This window comes from Ambystoma mexicanum, chromosome 8, assembly GCF_040938575.1.
Source record: "Ambystoma mexicanum isolate Mex_15411 chromosome 8, UKY_AmexF1_1, whole genome shotgun sequence".
Classification (NCBI taxonomy): Eukaryota; Metazoa; Chordata; class Amphibia; order Caudata; family Ambystomatidae; genus Ambystoma; species Ambystoma mexicanum.
In genome coordinates, this window is record NC_090929.1 from 1,054,470,086 (window position 1) to 1,054,489,708 (window position 19,623).

The window sequence follows — 19,623 nt, forward strand, 5'->3', positions numbered from 1 at the left end:
AGCCGGTAACGACGGAAGAGATTGGGGAAGCAATCAAGGATCTGTCAACAGGCCGGGCACCGGGGTCGGACGGGTTGTGCGCTGAATTTTACAAGGAGTTCCGTGAGGAACTTGTGCCGATACTATTACAAGTGTGGGAGGAGGCGCTCGAATCCGGCAGATTGCCCTCAACTATGAGAGAGGCCATAATAGTGGTACTCCACAAGCCCAGGCGACCACCACAGGACGTTTCGTCCTACAGGCCCTTGTCACTCATCAACACGGATGCTAAAATCTTTGCAAAGGTCCTGGCGAATCACCTTCTGCCAGCAGTCCCAACCCTAGTCCATCCAATGGGTTTGTCTCTACTCGATCTACAGCCCTAAACCTCAGACGACTCTTTGGTATTATGGCACAGATCGACCCTGCGAGGAGCGCAGTGGCCATATCCCTTGACGCTGAAAAAGCGTTTGATTCGGTATCGTGGGTCTATCTCCTTTCGGTGCTTGAGGCGTTTGGGGTGGGTCCCACCTTTATACAATACATAAAACTCCTATATACGGAACCTGGGGCCCGTGTCCTGACCAATAAAGCCATTTCCGAGATGTTCCTCCTGGAGAGGGGCACCAGACAGGGGTGCCCTTTTTCGGCCCTACTATTCGCACTGACCATTGAACCTATGGCGGCCGCTGTCCGTCTTAGACACTCAGACAAATGGATCACAATGAAGGGCTCCAGCCAATTAATCTCGCTTTACACGGATGACACATTGCTATATAACAGGGAGCCTGAGGTAAATATAACACCCATCATGACAGAGATCCAGGGGTTTGCAGACTATTCTGGGTATACTATAAATATGTCCAAATCGGAAATATTCCCTCAAACCCCTGCCACCCGATGCCCTACAGACACAGGGGGACTCAAGTGGTCCGAAGACCACATTAGATACCTGGGAATATTGGTCTCCAGGAACAAGCTCACACTCTATGCAATAACCATGAGGGCTCCCTGCAGGCCTTAGGCTCCAAGCTTCAGATTTGGGGGCGGCTCCCAATTTCCTTAGTCGGCCGTGTTGTCATTCTTAAAATGGTGGTCCTCCCTAAACTTTTATACTTATTTGTCAATATTCCTATATGGCCGGGCAGGGCCTTCTTCTCCAAGCTCAGATCCATGGTGGTAACATTTCTCTGGAACGGTAAGACAGCTAGGATTAGCTGGGAGAAAATGACAGAACCCTATTCCTCTGGAGGGATAGCGGCTCCCGATTTCAAGCTTTATTATTACGTCTCCCAAGCCCAATTTGCGAAATATTGGTATAATGACTAGAACAGTACATCCCATGCATGGATAGAGGAACATACCACACATCCTACGAATATACAATCAGTTATTTTCGATCCAAAGTAAAAAGACACATGTGCATATAATCCGGTTAGCTGTTCAGTCAGGGCATGGATGGCTATATTCAAGAGGCTGGGAGTGGAGGTCCCCTACAATCCAGAGGTACCGCTTTGGGACTTCCTGGGTATACCGCCCACGCATGACGCTAACATACAGGAGTCCTGGGACCCTAACATGGGTGACATGTTTGTTAATGGTGTTTTTGTGGACCGGGGTCTCTTTCTGAGGGCACTGAGGGGGTGGACCCCTGAAAACCGTTGCAATATTACCATATGAGGTCTGCATTCCAGAAGAGTTGGCCTCTCTTCCCGGATGAACCCCCACCTCATCCATGTGTGCAGTTAGTAACATCTAAAAATGGCCTGGGGATTTCTAGGTTATACACAGCTGTTCAAGCTCATACCCCCACATTCAATCAGATAAAGGAGCAGTGGGAAGCGGATTTACAGGGGACCATTGAAGAAAAGAAATGGGCCAGCTATTGTGCGTTATCCAAGAAGGTCTCGCTTAATGCTGACCTAAGGGTGATCCAATTTAAAATCCTGAACAGGCTACATTATACACCGGCCAAAATCGCAAGGTTTGCACCAGACACCTCAGACGCTTGTCCTAAATGTAATGCTCCTCAGGCTGGATCCTTTCACATGTACTGGGACTGCCCGGGACTGAGGGGATTCTGGAGGGCAGTGGCTGAGCTGCTGGAAGAAATCACTGAAGTGCCCCCCGATTTGACTCCTCAGAAGTACTTGTTTGGGGACATTGGCAAGCAATCAGAGAAAATTAGAAGATTATTTAACATTTCATGCGCTATTGCCAAAAAATATATTTTACAGAAATGGAAAAGTTCTCTTCCGCCCACCATGAACCAATTCCTACAAGAATTGACACATGTCAACGAGTCAGAGGAACAGTTTGTTTTAACCCGACCCTCGGCATGCAGACCTAAGGACATTTGGGGCCCGTTCAGATTCTACCTATGTAATATGATTACTGATGCTGACTTGTCGTCATAATATTGCTATGTGAAATGTAACGGATATTTTACTCCTGATGTAACAGTTAATCAGATGTGCTGTGGTGTAACAGCCTATACGTGACCACTAATAAAAGAGATTGGTAATAAAAGTTCTCTTCCGCCCACCATGAACCAATTCCTACAAGAATTGACACATGTCAACGAGTCAGAGGTGTTCCTCTATGACAGCCTATACGTGACCACTAATAAAAAAGAGTTTAAAAAAAAAAAAGAAATTCTTTATGGGAGAACCCCTATCCAGCCATGCCAAATAAGTTTGGGTAAATAACTGCTTGGTGCTCAATTGTCTACATATGTTGCCAAATATCTGACTTCAGGTATCACCTAAATAACGTATTGCAAAAAAAAACGTGAATTGTCATTCGCAAATGTAAGCAACGTTTTTGGTGCCTGACCTATTATGTCTTAGTCTAAAGCTTCCAGAAAGGATCTACATCAGACCCATGATCTGCATTACACCCACCCGGTGTAACCTACGTGTAGTGCTGTCCCTAGGTGCCAATACATTACATGAGCTTGGTAAATTTCTTTAGCAGACCAGAAACTGACTTTGAGTGGTATGGTCACTTTAACATAATTAAGTCTCATTTTCTCTAGTATTCAAGACTCTCCAAGCAGTACGGAATTGAAATTTACCTTAAGAAAGAGTACCTCCAGTACACCGGATCAGTGAAGGAGCGTGGCGTGCTGTACATGTTGACCACTCTACCACAGGTAAGGGACTTTATTTTGCATGTTAGCATGCTAACAGCTGTTTTTCAATGGTCTTCTGCATTCATATAACTGTCGAGCAGCGTGACGATTTCGCATTTTTCTGTTTTTTTTGTCCCAGCCTTGAAAAAGCACAGAGGGGGCGAAACATATGTCAGTTGGTCTTCTCTTGCATTTTTTAAAATTAAATCAACACATATGTTTATCTGAAAATTGATTTGTTGTGCTCAGCATTTTATCATAATAGGAGAGTGGACACAAAAAAGAAAAATATATTCCCAAGGGATGGAATACAGCTACGATGAAGGTGTGCCGGAAATACCTAGATCTGCTGTAGTTTAGGCTGAGAAAAGTGGAGCGAGATTAGGAAATGAATAAGTGTTTATCTCTGATTGGCCAGAGGACAGGTGTCCACATGGTGAATGACTGCACCATACGTTTGCAGCTTAAATAAATCAGTTACGGAATCTCAGCGGAGAGGCCGTGTATGGATGGCAAAGGAAGCCAAACCTCTCTTTCTCGCTGTTTGTAGATTGGCCTTTTGGTGGTGAGTAAGGAGCAGTGAAGGAGAAGATGCTTATGATTCAGCCTGAGTCCAAGAGGATCCAGTCTCCAATCCCACACCATAATGTCCACTCCCAGAAAGCCCAGCAGGCCTTGAGAACTTTAGCGGGCATGCTGGTCTAGGTTATTTTCTCTCAGAAGAACCACAGATCAAATCTCACCCACATTTAAGAGTGTCTGTAGCTCCACAAAGCCCTCCCGCCTATTGAATCTTTCAGGGCTGTATTTACTCTTCTCGTTCCTCTTGCACATGGCACCACATGGTGAGGTTGGGAGATGTCCCACATTGTTTCTTTCTGCTTAGGCTGGCATGTGCCCTTTGTCTAAGTGTTTCTATTGTTTGCAGGCAGGGGAACTGAAGCATAGCTTTCACCCCACAGCAGACTGGATGTGGGCCACTATACACTTGGACAGACACGGGGCCCACCATTCGCAGAACACTCCGCTGGGCACTCTCATTCACACTCCAGATGAAATGAGGCACCAACCAAGACACTTTTATTTGTTCCCTTTCTTTCAGCTTCTTGTTTTCCTAGTTACATAAGAGCGTACCAGAACATTATTGGTAGGTGGGGAAAAAAGGGGCAATTGAAGCCCTGCATGCATACAAGGCCACAGGCTTGCTCCCTGTGGATGAGATGTACCTCATGTCTTTTCCTGCTGTATATTTCACTGGAAAGAGGCCAGGAAGTGGTTTTGGATGTGTTCATTTGAGAGGGCGGGGGTTAAGAAATACTAGTACAAGAGATACTGCCACAAGCAACATGTGATCACTGGTAAGCCCCATACACTTCCTACAGACTTGCATGGAGATGTAATAGCTAGAAAGATGTGAACTGGTAAAAGGCACCCTCTTTATAAGTTCACTTTACCAAAAGATATTATTAAGGTAGGGTTCACCAAGCTAAGTGTGTCATCTACCTAACCAAGAGACAAACCTTTTAAAGCTCAGCTAGAGATAAATGGATCCTGGTGTTTAAAGCCTCATTTTATGATGAGCTGCAAGATCACAACGCTGCTGAGTTCCCCCTCCTGGTGAGCATAGGTGACTCTTCTGAGGCAGTCCGCTTGAGTATTCTCTGATCCATTTATTGAACATCCAAAAGAGACATAATGTGCTGGAGCACAACCATCCACATTGGCACTGCCAGTGATCATGGAAGGTGAGAAAGAGTGCCTACATTCTTCTCTTTGTAAAACATCATAGTGGTGCAGGCTGTCTGGGTGAGATCCCCGCTTTCCCACATGGAGGCGTAAAAGGCCATACTAGGTGTGGAAAATGGGCTACAGCTCATAACGTCCATGTGCAGAACTGTCTTCTGGGATCACCACAGCTCATGAACTCTCAGAATGGATTCTCAGAATGGACAGGTTGGACCCCCCCCCACACACTCCTCCATGCGCTCAGAAGTGCATGATTATGTTGATATGAGCATCTGGTTGATGAAAGGGGGTCTCAGGCAGTTTTCATTTCAGGGACCAACACAAAAGATCCTCCTGATTTTTGACAGAGGTGTGATGATCGACCCAACTGAGGACTGCATACCTGCCTTCAGTTGAGCATGAAGTTGCCTAAGTCTTCTGGATCCTGAGGCATATGAATGATGCTATTTGGAAGGAAGAGGGATTCAGTTCTAGGACTCACTGCACCCATACAACTTTGGTGGAGATTTGAGCACTAGGGGTAAGGATCATCCTTATATTATGTCCCGAGAGATATTGAGGCACTGAGATGGGAGTAAAGATTAGTGTTTACTGACAAGTGCAGGTCAAACAAAAGTTTTATAAATAGATGCAGGGAGTCTATGGCTTTTTGAGGAGAGGTGAATCTCACCAACCCCTCATCCAAGCAGGGGTTGATATGAAGCCTTTCATAAATCAGGCAAGCAGCCACTCATGCTATTACTTTGGTGAAGACACAGGGTCTGAGGAACATATCCTAAATGAAAAGGAAGGAGACTGCATTGGCAGTGCATTTGCTCTATAGAAAACCCCCAAGAGCATTCTATGCAGCTTTCAGATGGGAATGTGGATGTGTGAATTTCTGAGGTCCTTTGCCTGGGGCCAAAAGAGTGAGGCCCAGTGTCACCATTTCCGAGGACTAAATAATTAGGAGCTGGTTAAAAAGAACACAGGTGTAATATTCATACCCCATTCTACTTGTCCAGCCTAAGCAATAAGTCGTAGATGTCCAGATACAATCGTCTGGTGACATTTGTCTTTCAGCACAGGGCCCAGCAGTTTCAGGATTTCTAGAAACAGCTCCAGAGAGATTGGCCTGGAGTAGGGAGAACAAAATGAGGGATTGGGAAGGGATATGGAGAGCTACTGCTTATCCCAATAGGCTGAAGGTCTATACGAGAAACACTTTATTGCATTGTAAGGGAGGTGATTATGAGTTTTGCAGTGTTCTCTGAAGGAATACTGATGTAATAGCGCTGTTAACCCATGCACTACTGGCAGGGGTTTACACTCATTATGACTTTGCCGCTTATAAGGTGGTAAAATCATGCTGAAAATGCAGAATGTTCAAATATTGCATTCAGTATTTCAGTATACGCCAGTTTTGTTTTGGGTCAAATACAAAATACATTTCTGTCCCTGTTTAAGATATAGCAATGCATTTGGGATGTGTGTGGTCCTCAGTGCTGCTGTATCGTCGAGAGAAATGCACAGATGTATTAATAATGATGTTTCTGGGCACCATGCTGCTTTTGGGAGAAGATTGCTTGCAGTGGAACAATAGTGAACCCAGAGTCAGAGGTCGGAGAATCCTGCCTTCTGGATCTGCAGAACCCCTGACTCTGGTCTTAGATTTGTTTGAGCTAGAGAAACCACTTAGCTTGGACCGCATTAGCCATCTGACTCACTGGCATCCCCATCGACCCCTTGACTGTCACCTGCATGCTGTGATTCGTGACGTTGACATTTTAATACCAGGCTCCTGGAGCAGTTAGGAGGTTGCTCTGGGGCTAAAGACACTGGTGAGCCCCTCGATGAAGACCCAGTGTTAAGCTTGTCCAGAACCTCGAGTCAGTCTCTATAACCTTATGACCCACTGGGCAACTTGGTGAACGATCATTGCCGTCAAGCTTGGAAAGCACCATAGAGAAGGCATAAGGAAGGCTCTATGTGATTTTAATGAATCAAAAAATAAAGAATTCATTTTTTCCTAACCCAAAACAACGAAAACAAATCTGAATTCTTCTATTTTGGGGGTGATCCCCTCAAGCCCCCCGTTTCCCCATGTTTAAAGCCCCACCCAACCCCCTCCCCGCCAGATTTAACACCTTACCTCACCTCTACATATACATTTTTTAATTCAGTATTATTTCGTTTTTTATTAGTTTAAAATTAATTATTTTTTTTTTATTTGTTAAAATCACTGGATACCCTAAGGAAACCGTGGTGGGACCGCAGTGGACCCATAGTATGTTTAATGCTTGTAGGCACGTCAGATCAAACACTGCTTGAAGGTTGCACTAGATGGTTCCTTACAGAACAAGTGCTGGATCTCGTCCTGAGCAGATCTAGTCTCTGAAAGCTGTTGTTGGCACATCGTGTATGTGCAAACAACAGTCTTCTCTCTTGTTGCCTTTTCTGCTTCGTGTTGGCCATGTCCTGGAGATGGCCAGAAGCAGCACAACCTGAAATTGGCAGGCCACGTCCGCTGCTAGAGGACGCCAAAATGTTCTGGTGTTCTGCTGTGCTGCCCTGGAGCTAGAGAATCAGATGAATCAGGAGGACGGTCCACTAAATGTTCCAGTACTTCTGCTATGCCGGATACCGGGAATTTGATAGTTGCATATGGGGGACCACCAGCAAGGGCTTTAAGTGGGCCAGGGCTAGCTGGGCAGAGACCCAGCAGCAGTCTCCAAAAAGTACCCCTGAGCCAGGGTGCAGTGGGGGCTCCCTCAGGCCCCCACAAAAAGCACCTGGCAGGATTATTCCCAAACATGCTCTAGTGGTTAATGATAGATTGAGCAAGTTGTCCCTAAGCACACATACAACACTCGCACTATATCAAGCAATTAACATACTGTGAAACGTGATTAAACAGTGAAAGGAATATGTGCAGAGAAAGAAGAAGCCATCTTTGCTCAATCAGGACAACCATTTCCTCAAGCCCAAAGGTCGAAGCTATTCAAATGGATATATATGACTCGTGGTTTACAGAAATATTACTGTTACGGTACTATCACAAGTGAAATGAACAACAAGGAGGTGTCAATTATGTGCTCAGACAAGTTGTAGGCTTGAATCACTGTCACTGACATGTTTGTCAAATATATCAATTTGTGTTCATTGTCTTTGATTTTATGCAAAGCAGCCATGAGAAAATATTTGTGCTATTTTTCCACCTCTTCTATTGCATCTATGATCTCCGGGCCTGCTGAAAATGTATCGGGGCTTGCAGTGGCCCATTTCAAAAGCCCCCTTACTCTGCAGAACGTCTAAACCTGGGAGGTGCATAGATTGTAATGGAGATGTCTGCTGATGCAAATTCCAATGGGTGATTTCCCTGGGTTTATCACTGAGAATGAATAACATAAGCCCCACGTTCAATGTATTATTCCCCATGCACACTCCCTGCCCACATGAAAGAGATGAAAGCAGGGCAAATCACTTCAGTGATAACTTACCACCTTTTAAATATGTCTGTATTTGGTCGGCAAAGGCACTTTTAAAGTGACACCGTTTTTAATTTGAGAAGACTGGTGACTCCCTAAGGAATATGTGAATAATATTAGCCCCAACATGACTTGTCATTGTGTAGCAAAATCCCAGATAAACCAATGGTGTGATGGGGTTAATAGCTACAGACTCTAACAGGATAGGCGTATTGGCTTCTGCACAGCAGAACAAAGAAAGACTGCCAGAAGGGGATCTGAATGATCACTTATAAAAATTACAAATTTAGTCAGAGATGTATTTACAGTATGCAGACTGGATAAACACAATTCCACCTTAAACAATGTTGTGTGACCCAAAATGCATGGTAGCAGAGTGTCATGATGCATTGTTTGGGGCAGACAGCCTTTACCTAACCATCTCCACTCCTCTAGGCCAAACCCTCCACTCTTTAGGCCATGCCAAGCTCTTTGGTCACTCCCCCTTGTAACAGCTCCCCTCTGTTTCATATCCCCCTGAAAGCACTGCCACTAAGGTTAGCACGTATTTGCTGTTGGATCCCATTCATGCAATTGTGATGTCATAGTAGCGGTCAGTCCTCCTCATTATGCAAAGGAGGGGCTGTACATGTGTAGAGGAGGAGCCAAGTACCCCCACTCCAACTGCCCCGCCTCTATTACCTATAGAGTGGGAACCAAAGTATGTGACATGCGGAACAGTTGAACAAAGAGCAGAGCATGGACTATGTGCAGTACCATTAAGAATAGTGATGCCGTTTTTAAGAGGATTTTGTCATTAGTGGAGAGCCAATTGTTCTGTTGGCTGAGTCCTGTTATGTGTGCTCTTCTAGAGATGCCCAGAGCTGCTCTAAGAACGTTGTTCTGGAGAATTTGTATCTTACTGGTAGTGGCCTTGGGTGATCCCAGGTAGAGGGCGTTGCAGTAGTTAAGACGGGACAATATGAGGGCTCTGGCAAGTGTAAGGCAGCTATTGTCCGAAAGAAATGGTTTGGCTGCGCAGATTAATTTGCATATGTATGCCGTGGAAGATGCTAAGGAGCTCACTTGTCTTTTAAAGGAGAAATTAGAATCCAGGTAGAATCCCAGTGTTTTGACCTCCTGTCCGACTGTGATGTTATTCCCATCAATCATGAAGGAATTGTATGCCGGGCCCAGTTTCTTTAGGCTGGAGGTGGTGTCTAGGATGATGAGCTCTGTTTTATCATCATTCAGGCATAGTCCATGAGTGGCCATCCATGCCTGGATGATGATGTATACTCCATTTAGCAAGGCCAAATCCTTTCCATAATCTCCAGAAAGCGGAAGGAGAATCTGGGTATCATTTGCATAGTTAGTGTAGGTGATACCGAGATGATCCAGATCATCGAAAAGGGGCTTTGTAAATATATTATACAGAGTAGAGGGAGACACAGGAGCCCTGTGGTACACCACAAGTGATGGGTATGGGGTCTGCTGCCGCAGTGGGAGAGAAGACCCTCATGATTCTGCCGTTAAGGAATGATGTGATCCAGGTGATAGCCTCAGTAGAGAAGTGACATCTTGGGATCAAGGTGAAGAAGCTTATGCCACAGAAACAGATGAAGATATTAAGCTAGTTTATACCCGTACAGATGCAAAAGAAACACAAGCAGCAAATTAATCTTAAAAGCTAGCTTCAAGCTTTATAGTAAATGAATTGCGGCAAGCGCCAATATATATATATAGATGCCTATGGATGAGTGAAAGATGGATGTTTCCACTACACATTATAAGCAGTGCTGAATGTTAACAAGAAGGCCTCACTTCAGTGTGTCACAGTTAAAAACATAATTTAATTACAAATGAATCTCAGCAGAAGGAGTTGGATGAGCCAAGAAGCGAAGGTCTTATCAGAACTGGAATTGGCTGATATTGGATACAAATTGTGTGAAAGAACAGAGACTCCTGTTCGGAAGGCTTGAGCAAAACAAAAGATGTCAGAGGACTATTAGAATATAATATCAAATACACAAAAAGGCTCTATTTCATGGTGTCCAATCACGTGGAAGAAGGAAGTTGGCCGATCGAGGTGATCACACCTACGCATGAGGGCAGGATGTGCCCGCACTCCTTAAATTTCTCAGAGCACAGTACAAACTCAAGGCCAAACTTCAAAGCACTAATTGACACTGGACCATTGAGGTGATGATGGATTGATACATTAATTGGTGGGAAGCTAGTGTTAAGACGAACCCACCAGCACCTGGACGTTAAGTCTGCATGCTGCTAGATGTAGGTGGAAAAGTACTGACAGGGGTTAGAAGCCAAACAATTATAGAGGACCGCATAATTAAGGGTCCTATAGTTTGTGTAGCCAATGGAACATTGTGTATTTAGTGACGTTCATAGTGGCCATTTTAAGGCAAGGGCTTAGTTGCCCCATCTGATGTTAAGTACCCTATCACTCTCATTCACGGTTCTATACTGATATGGAACGTATACCAAGATATTCACTTGGAGCCTATCACTCCCTCCAATAAGTTTTGTAGTTTGCCACGTAGGTGACGTTGGTAATGACGCAGGTCAGCACGTAACGGATGATGATTTTGCATGATATAACCTCTGTTTTTCCCAAAGATAAGTTGAGTAAGAGGATCGAACGAGTGCTGATGGTCGTTGTACTCCCTGTTTTAGATAATTGATATTAAAACAGACTCCCTTTTGCCAAACTAAATGAGTCGTCTTGATTATTGATGTATGAATAAAATCTGCAACCCCATCCATCTCCAGGGTATTGCTACGCATCTCAAAGGGCTGGACAACCCAGTTCACATGGGTGGGAGAAAGGGAAGGGATGTAAGGGGAGATAAGGTTTTGGCAGTTGGAGAATACATTTCACCCGAGTTAGAAACCATCCTCACTGGTGTCCCGGGTACTTATTTACAAGAAGCGAACTTGCCTGCAGCCGTAGGTCACCTATAACACTGGCGATGATGGGAACGATGGACCCGCCTGTGCGCCGCAGGGCTGCTGTGGCAGGCATGCCCTGAAGGCTTTTGGAAGCCATGATCAACAGCATGAGACAGTCTCGATACGCCGTGAGTGAGTGCTGGGGAAGGTGCCGAGTGCAACGCACGCCAGCAGGGGCGAGAGGTGCAAGCCTGCTGTAGCAACAGCAAGTGACCACGATATACTTCGGGAGAGAGAGAGGGATACAAGTCGCCCACTTGTTAGTAAGGATGCAGGGAAGGTCCTGATAACAGCAGAAGAAGGTGAAGCCAGAAGGGAGCATCACAAGGCAAGTATGGACAACAGTGCCTGCACAAACATGATTAGGACCAAGGGTGGAGGACAGTAAAACAGAGATGCACATAGTAGCACATGGAGGCACCAGGGAGTTCGTGACAGGGTGACAAGCCTTCCAAAAACCAAGAAGCATACGCCGGTACCACACAGTGGGCCTCATCATGAGTTGGGCATTATCTGGGCGTAATTACCATCGAGCAGAATTAGCGTTAACTTCGGGAGTAGTCATGCAGAAACCATTGTATCACTGGTTGGCAGGAAGTGTATTAATGCCCGAAATCCCAGCATAAATAGTGCTAGTGTCGCCGGCAGCCAACATTGTGCAATAAAAGCATGCAGTGATAGCATGCAGAAATAGCGCCCACTGGAAATGTGTCATTGCCGGAAATGGGAAACACCATGGCAGCCATTTTGGAAATAACAGTGCATTAAAAATCAGAGCTCCTGGCAGCCATCCAGAGCATCTGAACACCCACAATGTCAAAGGAGCGTGCAAGGGGCAAGTCATCCCAGGATCGACTCCGTAAACCAACATTTGTAGAGTCGGAGCACAATGCCCTTGTGGAGGAGGTGTTAGGGCACTATGAGGAGCTGTACGGGGTACACCAGCAAAAAACTAGCTCAAAGCGCCGGAACCACATCTGGGCACCATAAGCCAGAAGGTGTCTGCAGTTGGCTGTATCCCCAGGGATGGGGAAGACCCCAGGAAGCGGTTCAATGACCTGTGGGTCCGGGGCATACTAACCCAGCACCGGACAGACTTCATGGCAACCAGAGGAGGATCACCACCATCACCACCGGAGCTTATGCCATGGGAGGAGTGCTGCAGCAGCATCATGGACATGGCAGGGATAGAGGGAGTTGGAGTAGCGTAGGCAGGCGCTGCCACCCAGGAGGCCGAAGGTGAGTCAACCCCCCACACCCAAATACCAAATTTAATGTGAACAGGCCACCACACCGCCCCCCAGTGTGAATATCCATGAGCCGGGCATTGTGGCTGGGTGCAGTGTGTGGGAGCCACCACATGCAACCAAAGCAGCACCAATGTGCCAGTGCACCTAGGCCACCGCTGTGAGCCTGAGCTGTGGGGATGGCAGCCAAGGGACACATCCAAGTACCATGCAACACACAGCCATGGCGTAGCCACAGCAGTGCACCATTTCCAGCTGGCCGTGTAAACCAGATGCTTGCCAGACAATAAATGCCTACGCCAACAATTTACCTCTGCCATGCCACCACTGGGAAGCTACATTCCCAAGTGTGTCCCCCCTCCCGCATCAGGCCCCATATATACCAATCCACTATAAAATGCAAGTAGGCCAGGCTCGTGCATGAGTGTAACCGCCCTGTGCTACCCCCCGCTCCCCGGTAAGTACTGCTATGCATGCCAAAGCATGTGAGTGAATGTGACCTAATGCCATTCCCTATGTCCCCAACAGGCATGCAGGCATCACCTGAGGTGTTCAGGGAGGATGAGGAAGCGGGGCCAACCCATCGAGTGCCCACCCACGCCTCCACCAGCACCACCACCCCACGAAGGGGCCGACAGGGCACACCAAGGCAGAAGACCCACCCTACCACTCCATACTGCAGCAGCGCCATGCCACCACCAAGGGCACAACCCCCTAAGGCCACACCAACACCGATGGCACAACCCAACAGGGCTGACCAGGAGGAGGCAGTGGAAGCGGCCCCAATATCAACCACCCAGAAGGAGGGAGGGGCAAGCTGCAATGACCAGTAGGGTGCTGTGCACCCCACAACTGAAGATATGTATGTGTCTGAAATGAGCATACCACCGGAGAGCCATGACCATGTGGAGGTGCAAAGGCCACCGCCGGGCAGCCGTTGTCGCGCCTAAACCCCAGCGGCTGACTAGGACAAAACCTTGTATGCCTTGTCATCAGGCAGCCCCACCAGTCAGGACAGCCCCCTAGACAAGGAACAGCCCCCCCATGCAGGACAGCCCCCCCAGGCATCGCAGCCCCACCCCAACACCGCCTACTTTTCCTGTGGCCTCTGTGATGGTGAGACTGGGCTTGATAGAGGCACGTCAGCTAAGAGTTGAAGGCCATCAGTCATGCCATCAGGTGTGCAACAAAGACCATGGCCAGGGACAATGCCACATGGGGGTGGTGGTGGAGACGTGCACAGCATCCCTCATGGGGTTCGGGCAGAGGGTAAGGAAGCTATGCGAGGGGTTCTCTCCATTTGTTGAACAAATGAGGGAAACAAATAACCTCCTTCGGCAACAAATCCAACTGCCTGCCTCCATCCCATCTACCTCCACAACCCCCACCGAAGAGTTCCAACAGGGAACCCCACGGCAGAGATCACAGCGCCGGCTGCTACAGCACTCTCCGGAATCTGGTGCACATGGAAGCGGCCAAGTACCCAGTGAAATGGACAGTGCACTGTCGGCCTGAGGGGCCATCACATGGACACATGGTTGGGTGGGAGGAGGGGGGACTGTGTTCTGGGGCATTGGTGGTGGGTGGGGGGAGGGGAGACTGTGCTGGGGAGTTTGTGGTGCGTGGGGGGACTGTGTGCTGAGGAGTAGGTAGTGGGTGGGGAGAGGGGACTGTGTGCTGGGGAGATGCTGGTGGGTGGGGGAGGGGACTGTGCTGGGGTGTTGGTGGTGGGTGGGGGAGGGGGACTGTGTGCTGGGGAGTTGGTGGTGGGTGGGGGAGGGGGACTGTGTGCTGGGGAATTGGTGGTGGGTGGGGAGGGGGACTGTGTTCGGGGGAGTTGGTGTGGAGGGGGCCTGTGTGCTGGGAAGTTGGTGGTGGGTGGGGGGAGGGGGGAAGGGGGACTGTGTTCTGGGGTGTTGGTGGTGGGTGGGGGTGACTGTCTGCTGGGGAGTTGGTGATGGGTGGGGGAGGGGTTACAATCATATATATTAAAGCCTGTTGAGAACTGAAAAAATGCAAGGACATTCATGATTGTGTACTAGTGATCTTTATTCATGTGCCGGTTGTGTATTGGGCCCAGTCCCTGTGCTAAAAGAAATGATCTGTCAGGCCAGCCTCCCTTCCCTCACCCCATTCCTCGGTGCTTCAGCCCTGACCCCATCCACATGGTCATTGTCATCATCATCCCCTGGGGGTTGCCTGTCTGTGTCAGGGGGTAGGGGTACATTCCGCTGAGGCAAATGTTGTGCATCATTGCACATGTCAAGACAATTTTCCCAAGTTTGTCTGGCCCATAGATGAGGGCCCCTCCAGTTTGATCTAGCCACCTGAATCGTGACTTTAAAAGTCCAAAAGTGCGTTTGATGCAGATGTGTGTCTGGCTGTGGGCATGGTTGTATGCATGTGGTGTTTGTGGGTCACGCAAAAGGGTCATCAGCCACGTGAGCTAAGGGTATCCTCAGTCACCTGCATGGGAAGGAATGACAACATCAGGCATTTGTACCATGCATTGGTCTGCAGAATCAGAGTGCTTGGCCTTTATGCAAGGTGGGCATTCCTGTGAGCAACAAGGACATGCAGTGTGTATGCGTGATGGGTGTACATCCTTCCAATTTCATGCCATGCATTATTTCTCCTGTACATGCACTCTCTGTTGTTGAGGTGGCTGTCATGTGATGTCTGACGGTTGAGTGCACATGGGATGACTGCTGTGGCAGGGGTGGACACAGCACTACAGGTAAGTAGGTGTATGGTCCACTTTTCATCATTATGGACAGGCATCAATTCACATTGATTTGTAATAGGATGTACTAATACTACCTGCAGTATTTGGGCAAGGGACAAAAGGAACGTTGTGCCCTGGGTTCCACCTGTACCACCACATGGATATGTTTGGGCCATTGGTGCATGGAGCACCACGGTATAAGGCTACTTTTCTGACTGTCAGATCAGGGGAAGTAGGCATTTGTCTTTTGTTGCCCCTGTATCACTAGATGCTGATTTATGTTCATTACAACAATTTAGTTTTACAGTTGATAAATGCTTTTATGCGCTTATGGGATACTCTCTCTGGGAAATGTATTTACATGTTTACTCCTTGGGACTCATTTGACACAGTACTTTAGGGAATAGGGATTGGGGTCCTCTCTCTTCAGATTCCTTTCTGGGGCCCTGGGCGGAGTTGCTGTTGATTGATGGGGTGTGGATTTGCACAGCAGCACTATCAAGGAACATTGTGGTTATTGTGGTCTGATGTGTTGTGTTTGCAGCGGTGCGTCCATCACCATGTGTGGGTCCAGATGTGGTGGGCATGTGCATTCACCCTTGGATGCCCCCCTAAATTTTGCAGGTGCTGCACAGGTGCTGCCAGTGCCCCCTCTTGGCATGCAATGCTTCCTGTAACTATACCCATCCTTTTTTTTGACTTGTGCTTAAACATGCATTTGTGGCAGGGTTTGCACTCACCCACTATCCAGGTCCATTGCCCTCTGTGGCTCTTAATCTATCCCGGCAGTGTGTTGTTGCGTAGGACCATGGAGTTTTGGGTGGATCCAGAGTAGCGGGCACAGCAGTGGCTGATGATTAGGTCAGGCCCACAGGTCATATGCACATTCAGAGTGGTAATGCTTGCAGTTCCTAAAGACGGCCTGGGGCTCAATCAATGCTACATGGGTGCAGTTGAGGGCTGCAATGACGTTAGGCACTTGTGCGGTGGCATAGAAGCGTGCCTTGAGTTCATTCACCTTGGCCTGGGTGGTGGGCAGTGCAATGTACAGGTTGACATGGCACAGCATGGCATCCTGCACCTGGCCCAGGCCGCACTGACTGTTGACTTGGCCATGCCATGCATCATGGTCACAGTGCTGGAAAGTGCCAGTCTCCAGGAACTGCAAGACTGCCATCAGCTTGACCAATGGGGCATAGCTCCCTGTGCCCTGCCCTGGTTGTCCAGCATATGTAGCTCCAGGTGCAGCATGTGAAACTGCATGTCAAAGCTCCCAGCAGAGAATGGCAGAATGGTGTTGGAAAGTGTGTTATGTAGCCCTCTGGTGTGCATTGTATGCACATGTGGCTTTATTCCTGGTACCTGGGTTCATTTACCTGCAGCCGGACACTGGAGGTAATTCCAGCTGTATTATCACCAGTTTTCAGTGGTAATACCACTGGAGATGAGGTCTGTAATAATGCTCTGTGTTGATGGCAGTATTGCCGCCGGCCATAATAACGGTGGCTGTAATAATGACGGCTGTATTAACGCCTGTCCCTTTTGGATCTGGCGCTAATTTTGCAGGGTCGTGATCAGGCAGAGCGGTATTCCAGGTGCTAATACCATTAAAGCCACATTTAAGGGCTACCGCCCAACTCATGATGAGGCCCTGTGCATATTTCCTGCCATGCAGAAGAGTGCTGAAAGGATAGTAACCACCTGGAAAATTCAAGACAAAACACACACAAGTACAAGAGTGGCCTGAGGACTGAAAGAAGATGTCGGACAAAGACATTCCAACGACAGCGCCAACATCATCACCAGGAAAGGTGGGTGCCCTGAATCAGAGACTTCAAGGTCTACATCAAGATGGTAGACCCAATAGAAGATGACAGAAAAAGAAATACTGACATTGGCGGTGGGGGCTGCGGTACAGGACATACTATACAAACGTATATACAACAAAAATGTATCATTTGATGAACTGAAAGATGTAAGCTTCCAATACTTCGTTTCGCAAACAAATGTTGACTATGAACGACATATATTTCACACAACCACACAAGACAAAGGGGAAATGATGGACAACTTTGTCATGCACTTAGCATCAGGAATAAACACTGCAATTCCACCAATACTCTAATAATGAGGCGGTGAGGTCCTAAGTCATAACTTGCAGAGAATCCCAAAAAAGCAACTGCTGCAGAAACCTCGCTTGTTTGAGGAAATATTGATGATGGACCGCACAAAATCCCAATCGAGCTATGGTCGAGATCTTTACCAAAGCAAAGCTCCACTCATCACCAAAGGAATTGGCCAATCTCAATAAACTGGCACCGGTTCCTGCAGAACAGCCTGTAAACAGACAGGGGGACAGATCATGTTTCAAATGCGGTTACGAGTTTCCGCACGAGGGTTCCTGTCCGGCACTGGGGCAAACATACTTGGCTTCCGGGGGAGACAACCACTTCAAGGCAGTATGCCGAATTGCCTCAACAGCCACATGCCCAATCTCACTGCCAGACAGGGAGAGGGCAGGAAACACTGCTACAATTGCCCAGAGACCAGCAGATACCACTCCCGGAGGGAACACAAATCTCCGGAAAGGAGAGAACAAAGACGCCAGAGAGTGAACATGTGCTACATGGAAACTAGATCGCCATCAGGAATCGAGTCAAGCTCGTCACGGACGATCACTAAAAGAAAGGCAATATGTAGTCTGAAGGCAATGCGTCAGCCAAAGAACACAGCCCTGTCATATTGTTGCATGTGAACAGATCCCCAATGAGTTTTCAGTGGACACTGCAGCGACTGTGAATGTCATCAGTGAAGAGGCATAAAAATCTTATCAGAAGCATCTCATCTGAAGCGGTCCAAATTGGACGTATATCCATACGGGTCAAAGGTTCTGCTACCATGCAAAGTAATGTTCTCTGCGGTGTGCCCCTACAAATCACACTCAGCCAGGAAACAGCTGCACATGCTCAAGACGGGGGCAGAGAGCGGATGTATTCTTAGCTACAAGACTGCTCGAGATATGAGACTGGTGAACATCTTATGCAACCTCATGGTGTAAGAAGGAAATGTCAAACAGGCATTCCCTGCTCTGTTCAAAGGCTTGCGGTATCTCAGACTCCACATAGAGGATTCAATTAAACCAGAGTTCTGGAGCAGGGAGTTAATCACTGTGATAGCATCAGCGCCCTATTCTAAGGAAAACCGCCTGCTCCCGTGCTGTAGCAGGGAGGTAATCACCTCGAAAGGGTGCCAATATCAGCATCCTATTGTTATGGAGCCCTTGAAAGAATCCCTGGAGCTGGCATGGTGGGCGGGGGGGGGGGGTTATGGCGCCCCGGGAGGTCACCCGGATGGCCCTACCCTACATTTTGGTCCTGCAAACCAGCACAGTGTTCTTTTGAGCTGGCCCTGCAGGCACTGTCTTCTCATCTTCTAAAATAGCCTATCCATCTCTGTATATCTTCACATTACAATGTTAGAGAAAAGCATTCCCCCACTGCAGCATAGCACCCACAATGTATGATAGATTCCCTTTCGCACCCCTAAATTTGTACCCCTGCATTCCCCCTTCACTGTTGCATTATCATAGAGTCTTCACCACAGCAGCAGGAGCTCACAGCACTTAAACATTTGAACACCTCTTCTTTGTTTAGAGAGCAGTTTACTCCTTTTTCACCCACCCCTGTCTATTTACACTGGGGCAGGTGGAGAGGGTCCAGAGGGCCATGAGGAGTGATACTCCATCAAGGCTTCCTGCTGTGCTGTCAGTGACCTGTTATGCTCCATGAATTAATCATGCACTGTTCTATAGTTGCACGTGTTTACGTTCGGGTTTTGGTGAGGTCAAAGTGGCCAAAGCGGAACGTGGTGTTTGGAGTGCGTGAGTGACGGTTGGGAGTTAGAAGTGAGAGGTTGCCTGAAGGGGTGTGGGGAACCCGGTGTCCGATGTCCGTACTTGTCTTCTGTGACTTACCTGTCCTATCGTCTGTGAACCCGAACGTGTACTGAACCAATGGACAATAAAGATTACAATATAACTTACCTTACGGAGAGGCTTCCGTCCGTTACTACACACCGCTTTGTGAAAGGCAAGTGCTGACCAGCAGCAGCAATTAACTGAAAAAAGGGTCACAAGGCAAGCTTATCTTCAGGACCGCTTTTGTGTAAAAGGTTACACAATTTTGAGAAATGGTGTTATGTTCGTGTTGGTAACACTGATGGGCTATCTGCATTTAAAAGCCAGTCACCACCCTCCCCCTAAACTGCCTGAAGTTGTTTAATTAAATGTAAACTCATTTTAAAACAATTACAAACTTGTTTGCTTGTTTCACAATGAAAATAGATTTCATTTTTTGTACAGTGGGATAATATAATGAA

At 47.6% G+C, this 19,623-nt stretch overlaps 1 protein-coding gene across 2 annotated transcripts in view; it reads left to right on the top strand.

Moving 5' to 3' along the window:
- The window catches only part of LOC138472715 (L-threonine ammonia-lyase-like), a 406,130-nt gene that overhangs the window by 106,868 nt on the left and 279,639 nt on the right, over positions 1-19,623 (top strand). For both annotated transcript variants that reach the window (XM_069611031.1, XM_069611030.1), the window contains one exon: positions 3,017-3,133. In XM_069611031.1, coding sequence (XP_069467132.1) covers positions 3,017-3,133 — 117 coding nt within the window. The remainder of the gene's footprint in view (positions 1-3,016; positions 3,134-19,623) is intronic.